Below are 20032 nucleotides of genomic sequence, written 5' to 3' on the forward strand. Positions count from 1 at the left end.
CTCTCTGACAAGATTTAAAATCTAAGGGTGTGTTCCTGGAGAGGAGAAAACCACATAGAGCAGCGGAGCACACATCAAGTCAAGGGCAGCTGGTGGAGAAGTAGCCTCATAGAGGCTTATTTCTAAGCCTTCATTTTCCCTAGGAAATAACCTGTGGCTGACCTTTGGGTTGGTGTCTGCCTTCTAGAGAGCCAAGAGACCAGGGGACCTCAGTGGTTGGTTCCTACCTGCCTGGCACTTGCCCTCGGCTTACTGCAGAGGGGACTGCATGACCTGGAGGGAAAGGGGAGGTCCACGGAGGCAGGAAGTTTGAGAACTAAGAAGAATGGAGTGGCAGAGCTGTCAGAAGCCACATAAGAAAAGGGAGCCACAGGAAATGGACAAAGGATAGTGATGGGTCAGAGGGTAAAATTCTGGCACCTCTCGCAGTGGCCCATTGTAAGTGGCAGTAGCAACCACCAAATGGGAAGGGCTTGTTCCAGTGTTTTCAGAAGCAACAAAGAAGTTACAAAGGGCTGCAAGAGTTACAGGAGCTACATTCTACTCTGCCACCCATCTTGAGGAATAAGAACACCCCAAAACTGGGTAGGGGTAGATCTGGTGAGGAAAGGAAGAAAGCAGGCTGATTTTATCTCATTCTTGCAAAGAAAACTTCTAATTTTAATAAAATGCATGACTTGCTATGGCCAGACCAGCATCTAGATGCTAATCTGAGTGCTAGTAGGAACAGGGCTGTCACATGCAGGTGTGTGGCTTGCACACTGCTCAGAAACGCCCAACTGAGAAGACAGATGGGGCTGCAATTCCAATTTATGCTCCTACCACCAAGCCTTCCCCCCTTAGGACAGAATCCTTCTGGAGAAGCAGCCTTTCCTAAGTCACCAAAGGGTCCTATATTGGGTAGCAGAGGCCCTAAGCATGCAGCTGACTGGTCTTGGAAAAGAGGGAGGTTTGGGGGTTGTACTTGGCCACGTAGCCAGGATCCCACAGTCAGTCATTCACCACCCTGATCTTACAGAATTATCGTGACAATAAAATGAACACATGGAATGACTGTCTTTAGCACTAGTGTATATGCTTCCTTCTCCCTTTTACCCCAGTTATTTCTAAGCCTTCATTTGTTTTAATGACTGTGGGTTTTTTCTAGGGACAGCCCCATGGACCTCCCAGGCCTACAGTGCCCTGACATCAGTTGTGACATCATGTAAGAACTTCAAAGTACGCATCAGATCTGCTGCTGCTCTTTCCATCCCAGGCAAGAGAGAACAATATGGGTCTGTTGACCAGTACGCTCAGATCTGGAATGCATTGATCACTGCCTTACAGAAGAGTGAAGATACCACAGACTTTTTGGAATTCAAGTACTGTGCCAGTCTACGGACCCAAATCTGCCAGGCACTGATTCACCTTTTGAGCTTGGCCAGTGCCTCTGACCTGCCCTGTATCAGAGGAACCGTTGAACTAAATGGGGATATGGTCCGGTCCTATATCCTACAGTTTTTAAAATCAGGAGCAGAGGGAGATGACACCGGAGGACCCCACAGCCCACAGGAAAGAGACCAAATGGTCAAAGTGGCTGTGAAACACATAAGCAGTGTCCATGCCCTGGCTGGAGACACATCCAGAAAGGCCATCGTGGGCTTTTTAGAAGATACCCTGACTGTTTATTTTGACTCATCTGGATCACAAGTGGCAGACCTAGAGTTAAAAAATCGGTGAAGATTCCACCATACTTTCCAGATGTGTCTTCCTATGACTATATTTAACAAGCTTGAGCATAAGATATGTAGGATTTAATCTTAGAGGCAAAAACGGTCCCTTCACTATTAATTTAGGATACATTATCAGCTATTTAAATTTTCTTAAAGGGCTCACTTTGAAGAGTGGTTCTACTGCATCGGCCAGGGTTAAGGTTATTGGAACCTCGGACCTGCGCAACCAGGAACCAAGGAGTTGGGTTGTAGTGTCGACCAAGCAGATAGGGGTGTGAAGGATGCTTAGTCTCAGAAAAAAAAAGTAGAAGGATTTAGGAATCAGAATGTTGGATATTATGTCTCCAGGGATTGTTTTTCTTTTATAATAAACCAATTAAAAAAATTGTGTCCATAATCTCCTGTTCTTATCAAGTTGTATTTATAGAAAGCTGCAAGCAGAGCTGACGTTCGGCCAGTTTGCAGTGGCGCAGCTGCAAAATACCGACACAGTTCCTCCTTGTTTATAAGTAGCAGGTGCTCTGAGCTCCCTGAGTGCCAGCCTTAGAGGCCCTTCCACACGTCCCCCAGACTGGTAACCAGGTTAACTCCCAGCAAGCAGGGACCTCTAGCCTAGGCCACACATCCACTCCTGCCTACATTTCCTAATGCCCTTAGGGGAGTGTGGGCCCATATGCTAATAAGTTTATGGTGGTTTTGTCACCTTCTACTTTGTGCCTTTAAAAAAGGATTGTGGAATTTAGTTGGTTACAAAGGCTTTTAAATTATATTTTAATAATACCCATCACTAAAAAAGTAATTGCTACTGAATATTTATATATAAATTTTGCATTTCTTGCAACCACCAACAATTTATTAGAATTGATTTCAGCTAGGAATTTAAGGCTATATAAAAAATAATTAAAATATTCTATACTTATATTTGATGTAAGATAAAATAGAGAGTGGGTTTGGGTAATATTTAATTATTGATATTTAGCTTAAAATACACATTTAAGGGCATATGTCTTCAGTTTTTCTCCCCTGCCCTTAAGTTCTCTTCTCTTCCCTCCTCTAAAATGTTGGTTGCTCAGAAACTGCTGTCTAGGCAGTGACTAGGGAACAGAGTACTCAGGTAACTAAAGGCTCAATTTTCCACTGGTAGAGTACCAGTTGCCAAAGAATCAAGACTACAAGCACAGTAAAAACAAATGAAAAAACACTGAGGGAAAGAATCCGTATTCAATAAATGGTGCTGGGAAAATTGGATAGCCACATGTAGAAGACTGAAATAGGATCCACACCTCTCACCTCTTACAAAAATCCACTCACAAAGGCTAACAGACTTAAGGCATGGAACTGTAAGAATTCTAGAAGACAATGTTGGAAAAACTCTTACAGACATTGGCATGAGGAAAGAATTTACGAAGAAGACCCCAAAGGCAATCACAGCAACAACAAAAATAAATGGGACCTGATCAAATTTAAAAGTTTCTGCACAGCCAAGGAAATTATCACAAGAGCATTTAAACAGACAACCTACAGAATGGGAGAAAATATTTGCATGCTACACATCCAGTAAAGGGCTGATAGATAATAGAATCTATGTAAAACTCAGGAAAATCAGCAAGAAAAAAAATCAAACCATATCAAAAAGTAGGCAAAAGACATGAACAGAAACTTTTCAAAAGATAGACTAATAGCCAACAAACATATGAAAAAATGCTCAACATCTCTAATCATCAGAGAAATACAAATCAAAACCACAATGAGATATCACTTAATTCCAGTGAGAACAGCCTCTATCAAAAAGTCCCAAAACAATAAATGCTGGCGTGGATGCGGAGAGATAGGAACACTCATACACTGCTGGTGGGACTGCAAACTAGTTCAACCTCTGTGGAAAGTAATATGGAGATACCTCAAAGAGAAATAAGTAGAACTACCACTTGATCCAGCAATCCCACTACTGGGCATCTACCCAAAGGAACAAAAGACATTCTATAAAAAAGACATCTGCACTAGAATGTTTATAGCAGCACAATTCACAATTGTAAAGATGTGGAAACAACCCAAGTGCCCATCAGTCCCTGAGTGGATTAATGAAATGTGGTATATGTAAAAACAAAACACTCATATTGAACATTCTTTAAACTTGCTTTTCTTTGGAGATGATTCTGGACGTGAATTGTTACAGAGGGCCTAGGGTACTAAGTCAAACCCTATTATGCATCTTGGAACTCCCTTCTCTTGAATACATTCTCAACACCTGCTTCTGTACTTGTTATTTTCAAAACAGTAAAAATATGGCACATATAACTTATTATTCTGGTTCTTTGAGTTTCTTGATAAATATTTGTGAAATGGCCTCTAGTGGTTTTATTTAATGATCTACTCTTATCCTTTGCTTATCTTGAATAAAATCTCATTTAAAGAAAACTAGTTTCTATAATGGTTTCCAGGTCCTGATAATGGATGTTAATGTTTGTGTTCAGAAAAAGAACTATGGTTACGCTTCTATAGAAATTCCAGGAATTGGGGTACCTGCTTCTCTCCGAAAGGGCTAGGGTACCTGATTCGGTCCCAAGAGGCTGCTGATTCTCTTCTCACCGTGGCAGGGTGGGTGTGCGTATGCCAGTGTGCGAGAGCTCCTCTCAGATATCCTGGGCTGCTGCCTCCAGAAAGATGCCCTGCTGAGAAGAAGCCACGTGGACAATAAAGAGAACTTACACTGATGCAGAAACGGCAGATAGTGCAGCTGATTCAGAATGCCAAATTCTAAACTGTCTTTTGATATTTCAAAGACAACTTGGAGAAAGGATTATCTAGGCACAGATGGCTAGAGCCTTTGTCCATTAGACTGATAGGATTGCGTGACATCCCTCTTCTTCCTCTTTGACCTTCCTGTGACCAGTAAAATAAACCTATTAATTCCTATCCCCTTCTAGAACTCAAGAAAAGCACCCATTTGTAACCCCTTCTGTGGTACTAAGTAATGGTAAAGCAGGTATCCTACAGTGATAGAAACTTGTAAAACACCAGAGCAAAGTCTTCCTTGATTTTGATACTTACACTATAAACAGGGAGCAAAACTTCACCACCTTTCCAACATACGAGGTAGGTAAATTATAGTTACTGTGGTTTATTCAGTCTTTGCTTCACTGATACGATGAAGTGGTTAAGAGCTTGGTCTTAAATCCTGGCTCTGCAGCTTTCCATCTGTGAAAGTTAAGGGATAGAAAGTTCATAAATAGCTTCTGGTACTCAATAAACGTCAGCTGGGATGCCTGGGGAACCTGTGGCCCACCAGGTCCCTCACAGGGCAGGGAAGGGATTAGGAGTGGGACAGGCCACACATACCAACGGGAGTAGGAACTCCTTCCCGGTTCCATCTCATGGCCAATCCCTGACAACCAATCTTTAGGAATGACAGATCCAGCTCACATAAGCTCTGGAATCACACCTGGGTTTTAAAGGACAACTCTGCTACTTAATAACTATGTCCTTGGACAAGTCACTTGACCACTTATCTGTGAAATGGGGACAACGATACCTCACAGAGTCATTCAGGACAGTGCCTCCTACTCCTCTTCTTGGGTATCTTCCTGGGGCTTGACTGTCTCTGCTTCTCACTGGAGTAAGATCACTGGAGTGGGATCTTGGGGAATGGTGTCTGTCTGCTTCTAGGACAGACAGACCTTGAGTCCTCAAGCCCAGGCTAAGGAGATCCTCAACTCCAGTAGACAAAGACATTGTGTTAGGGGTAGGGCCAAAGTCTCAGATAGCATTCATTTGCCGTTTCTGTCCAACACACCTGAGGACCACAACACTCCAGCCAGGAACAGTGACTCACTGGACTAATAAGGGGGGGAGGGATGTGGTGGCACAACCTCTCTTGGGCACAATTTCTGAAAAAGCCCCTCCTCGAGAATGATTGTTCTTGCAGTCTCTGCCACGACTAACTAGGATTTACTATCGGAATTAGGCGGTCCTATTCATAAAATGTTACCACATTAATAGGTCAACTAAGAAAAACCAAATGGTCATTTTGATGGATGCTGGAAGAGTAATAAAACGCAGTTCCCCTTTCTGATCAAAATTGTTTTAAAAAACTTAAAAATACTACATTAGTATAATAAAATATATCTATCTTAATAGTGACTTCCCTAAGGCATGGGCAATATATGTAACCTAAACACTTGTACCCCCATAATATGCTAAAATAAAAAAAAATAAGTATACCATGGGAATTGGAGAGGATAGTCAAAGGAAACATATATATATGTAAAAGTCAGAACCAAGACAAGCAAACCTGATGTCACCAATATTATCTAATATTGTACAAAAATTAATGGCCAATGTGATTAAATAAATCAAAAATAAAAATTTTTCAAAGTTTTTTTTCCGAGAGTTTCCAAATTATCATTATTTGCAGAAAACCAGTCTGAGAGAGACTGAATTCACAAATCATTATCTGCAGAAAACCAACAAAATCAACTCAAATAATAATAGAACCAATAAAAGTTCTGTAAGGCAGCTGCTTACAGAGTAAATATGCCAAAATCAGTAGCTCTTCTATATATCAGCAATAACCAATTTGACTTTTTTATGTTAAAAAAAATCACATTCAAATAGTGACAAAAATAATAAAATACTTGGTAATAAATTTAACCAAAGCTTATGCAAGGATTTTGTGAAGAAAAAAAAAATATATTTTACCAAAGACCATAAAAGCAAGCATTAACAAAAATGAGTAGATATATCATGTTCCTAGACTGAAGGACTCAGTATTATAAAAAGACTACTTTTCCCCAAATCTATAAATTTAACTAAATTCCCATCAAAATCAAAATTACATTTTTTAAAACAACAATGATACTAAAGTTCATCCAGAAAAGTGAATACAAAAATTCAAACCAAGGAATCAGACTTATAACCACTACACTGTAGGGGAAAAGAGAAATTTCTCCCTGAAGTAGTGTGCCCTAAGGTCGGTTTTTCAACTTCTTAAAAATCCATGCTTCTGTTGGTTACATAAAACTCCATCTCTCATTCTCGTTCCAGTCATACTCCGTCCTGTCTCTCCCACTGATTGCAAGTGTAAGTCCTGGACTAAACGCATCTAGCAGCCAGCTCTGAAAGGAAAGCAGTAGCAGAAAGATTAGAGAAGGAAGAGAATTCAAAGCACCATCCAACCGGCAGTAAGTTTACTGGTTTATCCCCCAGCTTGCAACTCCTGGCCTGGACTCCAAGACTAACTAACCAAAGCCTGGATTTGCATACCAGGTGCCAATAGAAAGAGGTCCAGGCCTTTGGTTTCTGGTCCTAGGAGCCAGAAAGCGCACCCCTGTAGGTGAGAGAGAGTGGGGGAGATATGGTTTGTGTTGCTTCTTTTCTCTCCATACCAGCCCTGAGGGCAGTTCTACTGCAGCAGGGGCAGCCAGGAGGTGCTACAACTTCAGGGAAAGGGAGCTCTTACCTCTGGTCACAGAAGTGTGGGCCCAGTAGCAAGAGGGTAATGCCCATTGCTCTCTCTCTCTCTGTCCTCCCATAGTTGGCCCTGGAGGCAGACATAGTCACAGAGACTGTATGGCTGAGCAGGAGAATTAAAAGCCTGGTTTTTTTAGCCAGAAAGAGGGGTCCCTGAGACTGTAAAGTGTCAAGATTTCAGCGAGGAGGGGACCCAAGAAAGCAATCCCAGAAGGTTATACATAGACTCTGGGGCTCTCACCTGAAGCAGCGCACCAAGGGCTTTGAGAGCTGAACTGTGGGATAGACCCCTGTCTAGACCCACACTAGCTACTGGGTGGCCCCCACACGGAAGAGATCTGGAAAGCACTGCGAAGGCTATCACATTTACCTGACATTGGACCCACAGCCCACAGAAGGCAGGTAGCAACTTGTGGACTGAATCTAACCAAGAAAACTGCCTGCCAAAGCAAAAACATCAACATTCTTCATAAGTTTCCAGCATGGCCCAGGGTCTCATAACACAGTATTCAAATGGTAGCATAAAATCCATAATTATTCAACACGTGCAGAACAGAGAAAACCTCAACGTCTCATGTGGAAAAGACTTACAGCAGACACCAACTCTGAGATGACACAGAGGTGAGACAAAGACCTTAAGTCATGTATTGTAACCATATTCCAAGAACACAATGGTGAAACAAACTAAAAGAAACAAACTAATATATTTATGTCTAAAAAAACATAAATAAAGGAACCAAGTGGAAATCTTAGAATAGAAAAAGAAAATAAATGAAATTTTTAAAAAAATTACTGAATGGTCTTAAGAGCAGGATGATGGTGACAGAGGAAAGAGTCAGTGTCCTGGAATATAAAGCAATAGAAATTGTCCCATCTGAACAACAACAAGAACATGTATTAGGGAACGAAAGAACAGAGTCTCACAAATTTGCAGGACAATAGAACACAGTCTAACATCTTTGTGATTGGAGTTCCGTTAGGAGAGGAAAAAGCATGTGGCACAGAAAAAAATATTTCAGGAAATAATGGCTGAAAAGTTCCCAAATTTGGCAAAAGACAAAATTAGATTCAAGAATCTCAGCAAACCCCAATGGGATAAACTCAAAGAAACCCATGCCCAGACAATTCATAATCACATTTCCAAAAACTAAAGACAAAGAAAAATCTTTAAAGCAGTCAGAGAAAACCAGCACATTGCATGTTAGTGAACGATGACTTAAATGAATCATCAGAAACCATGGAGGCCAGAAATCAATGGACTAGATTTTTAAAGTGTTGGAGGAAAAGAACTTCCAAGCTAAAATTTTACATCCAACAAAAATATCCCTCAGTAATTAAGGCAACATAAAACATTCTTAGATGAGAACTTGTCATCATCAGATCTGCTGTGAAAGAAATCCTAGTTCTTTAGACAGAAAAGAAATTATACCAGAGGGAAATTTTAAACTTCAGAAATGAAGAACAAGAGAAATGGGAAGTTTTGGGTAAAAATAGGCTATTTTTCTCATCTTAAGTTCCTTATAGTATGTGTAATCAGTGAAGGCAAAACATTAATCTTGTCTAATGAGGTTTCCAATGACTGACTATAGGTATAATAATATGAAAATTACAACATAAAGAGGATAAAGGATCTATGTGATAATAAGTTTTCCACATCTGACTTGAAGTGATAGAACATTAATCCTAAATAGTCTAGGAAAAGTTAGGTAAGTGTTTTGTAATCCCTAAAGCAACCACATAAAAGAATTACACAAAAAGAAATAGTAAAAAACTCAATAGGTAAATTAAACTTCAATACCAAAAAAATATTCAAATACTCTAAAAGAAGGTAGGAAAGGCAAAACAGAGAAAAAAACATAGGGAATAAATAAAGAACAAATAGAAAATAAATAATAAAATATTAGACTTAAATCCAAACATATCAGCAATTATATTAAATTTAAAAGATCTACATATGCTAATTAAAAGAGAGATTGCTAAATGTAAAAAACAAACCAAAAAATATCCTTAACTCAAGTATATGCTGTTTATGAGAAACCCATTTTAAATAAATAGACTATATTAAAAAAAAAAAGGATAAAAAAGAAAGACATTTCCTATAAATACTAATCAGAAGAAAGCTAGATAGAGTAGCTATATTAATATCATACAAAGGAGACTTCAGAGCAAGGACATTTACCAGGGCTTGAGAGAGATACTATGTAATGATTGGATTGTTATGTCTTCTTTGCAAATTGACCCTAAATGTCTATGTACCTAACAACAGAGCTTCAAAATACATGAAGCAAAAACTGATAGAACTGAAAGGAAAAATGGCAAACCAGCATCTACCTCTACTGGTCAGGGACATCAACACTCCTCTCTCAGCAATCCATAGGACAAGTGGGCCATATTCTGGATCATAAAACAAATCTCAACAAATACAAAGTATGGATCTCTGGCCATGATAAAATTAAACCAGGCATCAGTAACTGGGGAATCTCTAAATACATGGAAACTAAATAACATACTTCTAGGAAATCCATGGGTCAAAGGGGAAGTCTCAAAGGAAATGAGAAAATTAGAAAATATTTAAAACTAAACAAAAATGAAAATACAATAAATCAGAATGTATAGGTATAGCTAAAGCAGGGCTTAGATGGAAATTTACAGCATTTGGTGCTTATTTTAGAAAAGAAGGAAGCCTCAAATCAACGATCTAAATTTCAGCTTTAATAAACTAAAAAAAAAGAGTAAATTAACCTAAAACAAGCATATGGAAGAAAATGTTGCTGAAAGAAGCCACTCCCAAAAGGTTACATATTGTATGATTCTATTTACATTACATTATGAAAAAGGCAAAAATATATGAACAAAAAACAACTCAGTGACTGTCAGGGATTGGGGTGAGGCAAGGCTACAACTACAGGGAAACATGAGAGAAGTTTTGGGGGGCGATGGAATTGTTTGAATCCTGATTGCAGCAGTGGTTATAAAACTCATAGAATAGTGTATGTCCTCCGAAGTCTTTTTTATTGAAATAATAATAATACTTTTCTATCTCACACACACACACACTTTCTCAATTTCTTTCTCACTCTGCAGACTGTGTCTGCTCACATTGGGTACCCATAGCCGACAGTGTACCAGATATCGTAGGACCAAATGTTTTTTTTAATAAATGAAAACCACTCATTCAAAATGGATTACTGGTACCCAAAAGATGATGTCTAACTTGTGCTTAATTATAATGGTAATAACTAACATTTATTGTATTGACTTTTTTATTTACCAAGTACTGCAAAATATCCTAGATATATTATCCTAATACATTTATAATTCTTAGATCATTCTGTTATTTACAACGGTATATTTTGTAGCTATTTTTTATTACTTAAAATTTCACGTCTTTTTGGTTCTTTTTTTATTCTTTTGGCAAACTTTTCTTAAAAGTGCAAGAAACAGCCTGTCTTGGATACCCAAATTGTACGGGTCAATGACAGCAATGCAGGGGAATGGCCAGCAGATGGAGACAGAGAACACAAAGTCGTTCGCACTCAAGGCTGCTGCTGGGTCTGTTTCCCAGGCCAGGTGTGTGCAGCACCTGGGTATCAGGCTGCTCCTGTTAGAACACCGGATTTCAAACCTGGCTGCATATTGAAAGCACCTGGGGAACGTTAAAAGCTACTGATGAACAGCCTCCCCCCGACGCCAATTCTGAGCTTAGTAGTCTGGGGTACGGTCTTGCCATTGCTAGTTTTAAAAGCTGCCCAAGTGATTCTAATTACAGCCACGCTGGAGAACCGCTGCTTCAGACCATTCAATCACAGGAGGTCTCCAGCTAGTGTGTTTCACAATCACCTGGGAACTTGTGACAGACGCAGAGACCCAGTCTTGATTCTTTTGAGAACCACCATATTCTGAAATAGTGATATATTAAACTTATGATACTTAAAATATAATCAGTCTCATACTAGATTTGATACAGTCTCATACTAGATTCTGATACATCAGAGTAACTGTAGGCATCACATGTTTAAGAACATTTCATAAGAGAAAAATTGTAATTGAGAAAATGCTAACCATGACTCTTTCCCTGCCCCCACCTCCCCTGCCACCAGAAATGGAGATAAGATCTGCGGGGCCATCCTCAGACTATCTCATGGAGCACTGTAGTAGTTTCCAACACCGGGCCAGTGGGTTTCCACTCCAGACAAGTACAGGCTGTACATGCAAAATATCCTGGTACATGGTATCAGGTGCCACAAGAGTTTATAAAATCGTGTTTAGGCTAGGTGTGGTGGCTCGACACCTGTGATCCCAGCACTTTGGGAGGCCAAGGCAGGAAGATCGCTTGAGGCCAGGAGTTCAAGACCCACCTGGGCAATATAGCAAGATCCCTATCTCTATAAAAAATTTAAAAATTGGCCAGGTGAGGCGATGCATGCCTGTAGTCCCAGCTACTGGGGAGGCTACGGTGGGAGGATCACTTGAGCCCTGGAATTTAAGGTTACAGTGAGCTATGATCATGCCACAGCACTCCAGCCTTGGCAACAGAGCAAAACTCTATCTCTAAAAAAAATAATAAAATAAAAAATGTTTAATAATAAAGTCATGTTTGGTCATTCCATGTGGGATATTGGGGAGAAACAGGGATGGCTCAGCCCAGTGGATTCCCAATCTTCATGCTCCCCAAATTTGTTTTCACTTTCTTTTTCCAGTGTGTATAAATTATTTTAATATTAGAGCCATTATAGATTAATTTTCTAGATAACATTGTTTTTTCATATTATAAAAGTATTGAATCTTCATTGTGGTGCATTTGAAAAAACAAAACAAGAAATATGTGTAAGTAAAAATTACCTGTTGTTTTACCACTCTGAGATAATCAGTATTATCATTTTGATATGTTTCATTACAGACTTCTTTCATGCTATGTGCATATGAGTATACACTGTACATGTGGATTCACCCACGCTCCAAATGTGTGTGTGTCTGCATGCACACAAGCCTATATACATATAGAAGGGAACTAAGCTACAAAATTGTGGTCACAAGCTGTATATTTTTTGTAGCCTGCTATTTTACTTAATAGATCATGAGCATTGGCTATTCTTCTAAAACATGATTTTAATGACTAGATAATAGTTCATGTCAATATACAATAATTTATCCAATTTTCATTGTTGGATGTTGTTTTCCAATTTTTGGTGGATAACTCTTTAACAGACATTGGAATCTAATTTTGGCATATGATGTGATGGATGCAGAGATGTAACTTTGTGCCTTTCCAAGCACTTAGCCAACTGTCCCTGCACCACTGATTTAATGCCAAAACATTTCTTCCTCAGGGCTTTGAAATGCCTCCTTGCTCCCTTACCACTTTCTTTTATTCCTGCAGGTGTGTGTGGGCTTCCTGGTCTATTCATCCTACTGCTCTTCTAGTCTCATTCTAGTCCCAAAGTTCTTTAACTTTGTAAGGGAAAGTTCAGTAGCCAGAGGACCAATCAGACAAGACTGGTTCTGCCTTAGTTCCTCTACTGGATGGGGCTTGTCACTACCTTTTGCTTGGTAATGTCAACTGCAGCCAATTGTTACTGAACATTTAGCACTGGCATTTAAAACAAGTACTTTCTATTTAAGAGGGAAAAATGTTTTGAAGATTGCAGCACTCTTCTTCCTAACTAGAGTTTTTATCCTTAAGGAAATCCAACACTGTAACAGTCCAAAAGACTAGGAGGTACCAATAACTCTTGAGGCACACAGACTCCTTGTAATTCCACAAAATAATCCCAAACCACAAGTTTTTTGAGTTCTCGTACCTGCTTTTTGGAATTGTTCTACCTCCTTCCTCAGTGTTGTCAGCAGTCCCTTCCTGGCTCTAGCAGCTCTCCTTCTTGCAATTTTCTGTTCCTGTTGCTCTGTGGGTTGCAAACCCTAATAATTAAGCTTAGTGACAGTATTGGTTACTACTATGCCTAACTGGTGCCAGACTCCGTGCTGGACAGTTTATTTGACCTCTAATCCTTACCCCAACTCTGTTATGTAGTTATTATTGTCCTCACATTTTAGCGATGGGAATTTTGCAGAAGTGAATTAGGACAGAATTGTGTCTGGAACAAGGTGGACAGAGGTGCATCCGGAGCTCGAGGGAGTCCCCTCTGAGAAAAGCGCCTGGGTCTCAGTGCACGGGAAACAGAAGGGAAAAAGGAGAAAACAAAAATCCAATTGCAAGGTGTCCTGAAGGAGTGGGGATGAAGAGGGAAGGATGGACAGAAAAGGAGCCAGAGAATGGCAGGGGGCTTCTAAGGGGGCAACATTTTGAAGGTGGTAGGATGGGATTCGATCAACAGTTATAATGGAAGCATTTGCTCAGAGAATGAGGATCTCCTTTCTTCTGAGTCAGGATAAAAGGAGCAGAAGTGAGGGAAAGATGCAGAGAAATTTGGGGAAAGCAAAAGGGCAGGTCACAGATATTTTGTGGGAGAGAAGAGGTCATTAGATGGAGCTGTTGAACTCAGAGGCAAGAGCTTCTTACTGGGAAAGCTGAGTTGCCCATAGCAGTAGCAACTTGAAAATGCTCATTTCATGGGCTTCCTCACTTCCCTCTCACTTCTTCTCTCCCCTGCCAATGTTTCCTGGGATTGCCTCCCAAGCGAGCTACTTGCACTCAAAGCCTTTTCTCAGGATCGGCTTCTAGAGGAACTCCAACCAAAGCAGCATCAGTCCAAACACTTTACCCACCACTGCCCGAGTCTAGGTTTCTAGTCCTAGACTCAAGTTATTTATTTTCAACTACCTATTGGACATTTCCACTTGGATGTCTGTGTATAGGATAGTTCTTCAATTTCTGTTTGCAATTATCTACCTTTGGGACTGGGAAGAGAGCAAACGAAAATAATAATAGCCTTTATATTAGAAAATTTTTTGCAGAAATTTTATTATTTTTTTTAGAAAGAAGCAATATTTAAGGTTCAGAGAGTATGTCATAGCTAAAACATATAGCCTGGGTCAATGATAACTAGTTAGTAAGACCTAGCAGGAAAAAAATTGTTTCCACATATTAAACTTGTTTTCCTGGGTAAGATAAAGCAGTTTGGCTAATGGAAACTACATCCTCATTCCCCTGAATATGAATTAGGAGGAAAATAAGCTAATAAGTGACACCTGACTTCTGGTGTCACAGCCTTGGAGCTGGGAGGAGTTGGCCCTGCTCTGACAGCAAGTAGAGGGGGAGGGAAGGGAGGGAGAACGACAGGTCACCCACAGGGGCAATTGGTGCTGTATTCACCTGGTTAAGGTAACATCCTGACAACCAGTGCTGTCTCCAAGCTCTCCCAGGGCAGGAAAACACTATTCAATCCTGAGGCTGGAGAAAGGACAGTAGGCAGTTGGGAAATTGGTGCCGTCTCCTTTGTCCTTAAGTGCCTGGTGTAAACAGTGTCAAATTGAAACAAAACTCAGAAGGGAGCCCGAGAGAACTGAAGTGGGCTACGAGTAAGTGACCAAAGCCCTCCTGGAAACCGTTCTGATCCTGTCCATCCCTCAACAAGTTGTTCGTCCAGTCAACAAGTAGCACGGTGGGGACAGCCCAGACTTTGAGGCAGACCTGGATTTAAATGCAGCTGTGCAGCTCCAGGCAAGGAGTCGCCCTCTCTAGCCACCCTTTTCTGTAAGCGCCTATTAGGTATTGAAGCAGAGTGCTGGCACCTCACTGCATTATCTAATTTAATCTTCGGAACAACCCTCTGAAATGTGTTATTCCTACTTTACAGATGAAGAAAGTGAGGCTCAAAGGGATTACATAACTTGCCCGATATCACACAGCTAGTAAATTTCAGAGCAGCCAGAATCTGAGCCTGTGTAGAGTCTCTTGCAAAACCCGAGCTCTCCTCATGGCACCACCCACTTTCCTCTCCCAGCGGGTTCCTGCTCTGTAATCCCAGATACTAATACCTGCTCACTTGTCATTGTGAAGACCAGATTACACCACAATAGCCACAGGGAAGGCTCCCTGTTAAGCACTTTACATAGAGTATCTCCATTCTTCCCAACAAGTCTTTGAAGTAGATGTTGTTATCCCATTATACAGATAAAACACTAAGGCTTAGAGAGATCAAGGTGATTTGTGGCTGCCTCCCCTTCCCCAGGGCAGAGGCCCTAGGCCTCCCCCTACCCCACCCCCACACTTCCCGCACTTCCTAGCGTATCAGTTGCTCAATATCTGCTTATTGAAAGGAATTTTCTATCCAAATAGAATCCAGCACCATGCCAGGGCCCCTCCGTGGGTGTCAAAATCTACCAAATTGAATTAAAGGCAAGACTTAGGGGTCTTTTCATCTCATTGTTAAAATATGTACAGTTTATTTAATGCACATATTTTTTATACTTAGATTATTGTTACTCTTGCAAAATATGATGGAGAGGGACAGTAAATTCTAAAGGGGACTTAAGATGTTGAAGATATTTCAGGAAAGGAATATAAGCTGTAAGAGGAAGAAAAGAGGTTTATTCCATTTGACAAGTGTCCATAAAGTATTTTTTTCTACAAAGCCAGACAACTTCCTCCTCAGGCCTGGCCCTTGGCCACGTTTCTGAGGAGTCCTGGCCGGGCGGTGCTTCTCCCCCTCTGGGTCACTGCAGTGTGTGGACGGCGCGGTGGGGGGTCGCCAGTCCCCCTGGGGCTGAGGCTGCCATCTGGACACAACACAGGGGTCTGCCTTGTCAGAAGGCCACCTGCATACACGTTCTCACTGGCTTCAATGGCCTGGATCGAGTCCCCTCTGACCTCCAGTCCCCAGGCCCTCTGCTCTTTCCTGAAACTGTAACAGTCCCCAAGAGGGCACTGAGGTCACCGGCAGACCTGTAGGTTTCCCACCTCCTTTCTCACCAGCGCCACGGGGTCTTTCCCCAGACTTGCGCCCATCCTCCCTGGCTCCCCCTTTACCCTCTCTGCCATCCACAGCCCCCTTCCCCTGCACCGTGGGAACCACAGCTGGCGCATGCGCAGGGGCCTTTGTTCCCAGTCCCCGGGCTTTGCTTGCCGAGCCCCTATGCTTACTTCAGGTGCCAACAGGACAGACATGTCCTTTCATCTGGGAAGCCTTCCCTGAGCACCTGTAAAATGAGGATATTTGCAGTACTCAGCTTGTAGGGTTGATACAGGATTAAAAGAAGTGATATTTATTAAGCCCCTAGCAGACAGCCGAGCAGAGAACTAATAAGACCCAATGCATGCTAGCTATTCTCATCATCTTTCTTCTGATTGCTATCATATCACGCGCCACACTGTATCACAATTGCCTGTTGACTTGGCTGTCTCCCTGCCAGACAGCGAGTTCCTGGAGAGTTAGCATCACGTCCTATTCACCCCACCAAGCCCTGGGCCAGGCACACAGCAGGCTCTTGGCAAGGTTCTGTTGAATGAATTGCGAGGGGGGTGGGGTGGTGGTGGTGGTGGTATTGAATCTCCCATTTTACAGACCAGCAAACTGAGGCCTACAGAGGGAAACATGACTTGTCTCCAAGGACACTGCTAGCCAGGGGCAGAGCAGGAACTGAATTCAGGCTTTGGAGACTCCTTTGTCCAGTGCTATTCCCTACGCTGCTCTGTCACCACGTGGATGCAGAGGCCACACTCAACTCTGGTCTTCCCAAACATGGTTTCCTGATAATTCAGGACTGAAGGAAAACCCACACACAGCTTTGCCCTGGGATGAAGAGAGCTGGGGTGTTAGAGCAGAAGGCAGACACCAGGGCCATCCAGTCCAGCACCCCCCAACTCCCTCCCCTCTAAGGAAACCAAGAACTCAAGAGAGGAAGTAAATCACCCACAGTCACAGGGGAGCAGCAGAGCTGGACTCCCTTTACAGTGCTCCTTTTATTCACTAAAAGAGGGCTGAGCAGCAGAAAGGAGCCTGGGTATTTACAGGCAAATGCTCATGGAAGCCTCTAGCACCAGCAGTACAGCCTTGTGGCCTCCACCAGCTCCCCCAGAGACAGCAAAGCCCACGTGGAAAGAAGAAAGACAGCTCAGTGGGCAGAAGACAGCAGTCCTAACCCCACCCAGAAGGATGCTGTATAGTCTGTGCTCTTTACAATGCTGTCAAGAGGAGGGCAGTCCCTCTGTCACTGCTTCTATTCAACATAGTGCTGAAGTCCTGGCTAGAGCAATCAGATAAGAGAAGCAAATCCAGGGCATCCAAATGGGGGCAAAAGAGGTCAACCTATCTCTCTTTGCTGACAATATGATCTTATATCTAGGAAACCCCAAAGATTCTGCCAAGAGACTACTGGAATTGATAAACAAATTCAGCAAAGTCTCAGGTTACAAAATCAATGTACAGAAATGAGTAGCATTCCTATACGCCAACAACAGTCAAACTGAGAACCATATCAAAGACTCAATACCCTTCACAATAGCAACAAAGAAAATAAAGTACCTAGCAATATATTTAACTAAGGACCTCTACAGGGAGAACTATGAAACACTGAGGGGGGAAATAGCAGAGGATGTAAACAGGTGGAAAGCATATCATGCTCATGGTTCAGCAGAATCAACATTGTTAAAATATCTGTACTACCCAAAGTGATCTACAGATTCAATGAAATCTTTACTAAAATACCAACATCATTTTTTTTCAGATCTAGAAAAAATAATTCTATGCTTCATATGGAACCAGAGAAGACCCCATATAGCAAAAGCAATCTTAAGAAAAAAGAACAAATTGGGAGGCATCCATTTACCAGACTTCAAGCTATACTACAAGGCTCTAGTAACTAAAACAGCATATTAATGGCACAAGAACAGAGACATAGACCAATGGAATAGAACTGAAAACCCAGACCGAAACAGGATTTGCACCTTTCACCTCTTACAGAAATCAACTCACGGTGGATAACAGACTTAAACCTAAGTTACAAAACTATAAGAATTCTAGAAGACAATGTTGGAAAAACTCTTATAGACATTGGCCTAGGGAAAGAATTTATGAAGAAGACCCCAAAAGCAATCACAACAACAAAAATAAATAAATAGGACTTGATCAAATTAAAAAGCTTCTGCATAGCTAAGGAAAATATCATGAAAGCAGACAGATAACCTACAGAATGGGAGAAAATATTCGCATACTACACATCTGATAAAGGGCTGATAACTAGAATCTATGTAAAACTCAGGAAAATAAGCATGAAAAAAATCAAACAACACTATCAAAAAGTGGGCAAAGGACATGAACAGAAACATTTCAAGAGAAGATAGACTAATGGCCAACAAATATGAAATGCTCAACATCTCTAATCATCAGGAAAATGCAAACCAAAACCACAATGAGATATCACTTAACTCCAGTGAGAACAGCCTCTATCAAAAAGTCCCAAAACAATAAATATTGGCGTGAATGCAGAGATAGGAACATTCATACACTGCTTGTGGGACTGCAAACTAGTACAACCTCTGTAGAAAGTAATATGGAGATACTTCAAAGAGCTACAAGTAGAACTACCATTTGATCCAGCAATCCCATTACTATGTATCTACCCAAAGGAAAAACAAATGCATTCTATAAAAAAGACATCTGCACTAGAATGTTTTTAGCAGCACAATTCACAATTACAAAGATGTGGAAATAACCCAAGTGCCCATTAATACATGAGTAGATTAATAAAATGTGGTATATGTATACCGTAGAATTCTACTCAGCTACAAAAAACAATGGTGGTCTGTAACTTCTTGTATTATCCTGGATAGAGCTGGAGCCCATTCTACGAAGTGAAGTATCATGAGAATGAAAAAACAAGCACGGCATGTATTCACCATCAAATTGGTATTAACTGATCAACACTTATGTGCACATATAGTAGTAACATTCATTGAGTGTCGGGCAGGTGAGAAGGGGAGGAGGGAGGAGGGGATGGATATATTCACACCTAAGGGGTGTGGTGTGCACTGTCTGGGGGATGGACATGCTTGAAGCTCTGACTTGGGTCGGGCAAAGGCAATATATGTAAACTAAATATCTGTACCCCCATAATATGCTGAAATTAAAAAAAAAAAAGAAGGGGAAAAAAGATGGCAGTCACCATCCAAAGCCAGGAGATTTATGGCTGAAGAAGGGACAAAGGATGTCCCATCCACTCAGGCCCTTCGAAAGTGGTTTTACAGGATTTATCTTTGGGTTGGGGCACTTTGCCTTCAGCTTCAGAAAGGACTGTCCCACTCAGTCCACCTCTATTGCTGACACCTGCTGGTCACAGGGCCCCTGGCTAGGGAAATTATACACTCGAGGCCTGAGAGTGGGGAAATGCAGGTAGGTGCCACGTGGTATGGAGACATGTGGGACTGGATCGCTGCCGGCCCTGTGATTACCACTGGGACTCGGAAGAGTCCAGCTGGGCAGTGGGTAAGATTGCCTACCTGGTGCCTGCTCCTACCTAGGCCAGTAGGGATTCATTCATTCATTCATCCTTTCACTCCTTCATTCATTACACACACACACCAAAAACCCAACAAACAAAACCCCTGCTACCTAGTGCATATCAGGCAGCTACAGGTGGAGGATCCCAAGGTGAGTAATATCCTAGCCCTGGCCTTGATGAGTGCCCAGACTAGACTCCTGAACACACTGTTACAAGGCAGTGTATGAGGGTTGGGACAGAGTCTTGCTCAGGGCTCTTGGGAGTCCCAGCCCACCAAGGGAGAGCGGTCAGGGAAGACGTCCTAGAAGAGGATGAAAGATGGGAAAAGGCACTTTAGGATGAGGGAATGGCCTGTCCCAAGGTGTGGAGCGGTGGACACGCAGGCGTCAGAAAAGCACATGTAGTGCAGCCTGGCATGTGTGGCAGGGGTCAGGGAGGGGGCGGAGGTGAGATGG

The 20032-nt window shown here is 41.7% G+C and overlaps 1 protein-coding gene across 2 annotated transcripts in view; it reads left to right on the forward strand.

Moving 5' to 3' along the window:
* Positions 1 to 4072, forward strand: part of HEATR6 (HEAT repeat containing 6) — a 34497-nt gene extending 30425 nt beyond the window's left edge. The window contains exon 20 of one of the 2 annotated variants that reach the window (XM_012782631.3): positions 1148 to 4071. In XM_012782631.3, coding sequence (XP_012638085.1) covers positions 1148 to 1719 — 572 coding nt within the window. In that variant the 3' untranslated portion in view covers positions 1720 to 4071. Of the gene's footprint in view, positions 1 to 1147 lie in introns of both variants that reach the window. The other variant, XM_075994377.1, reaches the window with a different exon arrangement.
* Positions 4073 to 20032: the final 15960 nt, after the last annotated feature.

Source organism: Microcebus murinus, chromosome 18 (assembly GCF_040939455.1).
Source record: "Microcebus murinus isolate Inina chromosome 18, M.murinus_Inina_mat1.0, whole genome shotgun sequence".
NCBI lineage: Eukaryota > Metazoa > Chordata > Mammalia > Primates > Cheirogaleidae > Microcebus > Microcebus murinus.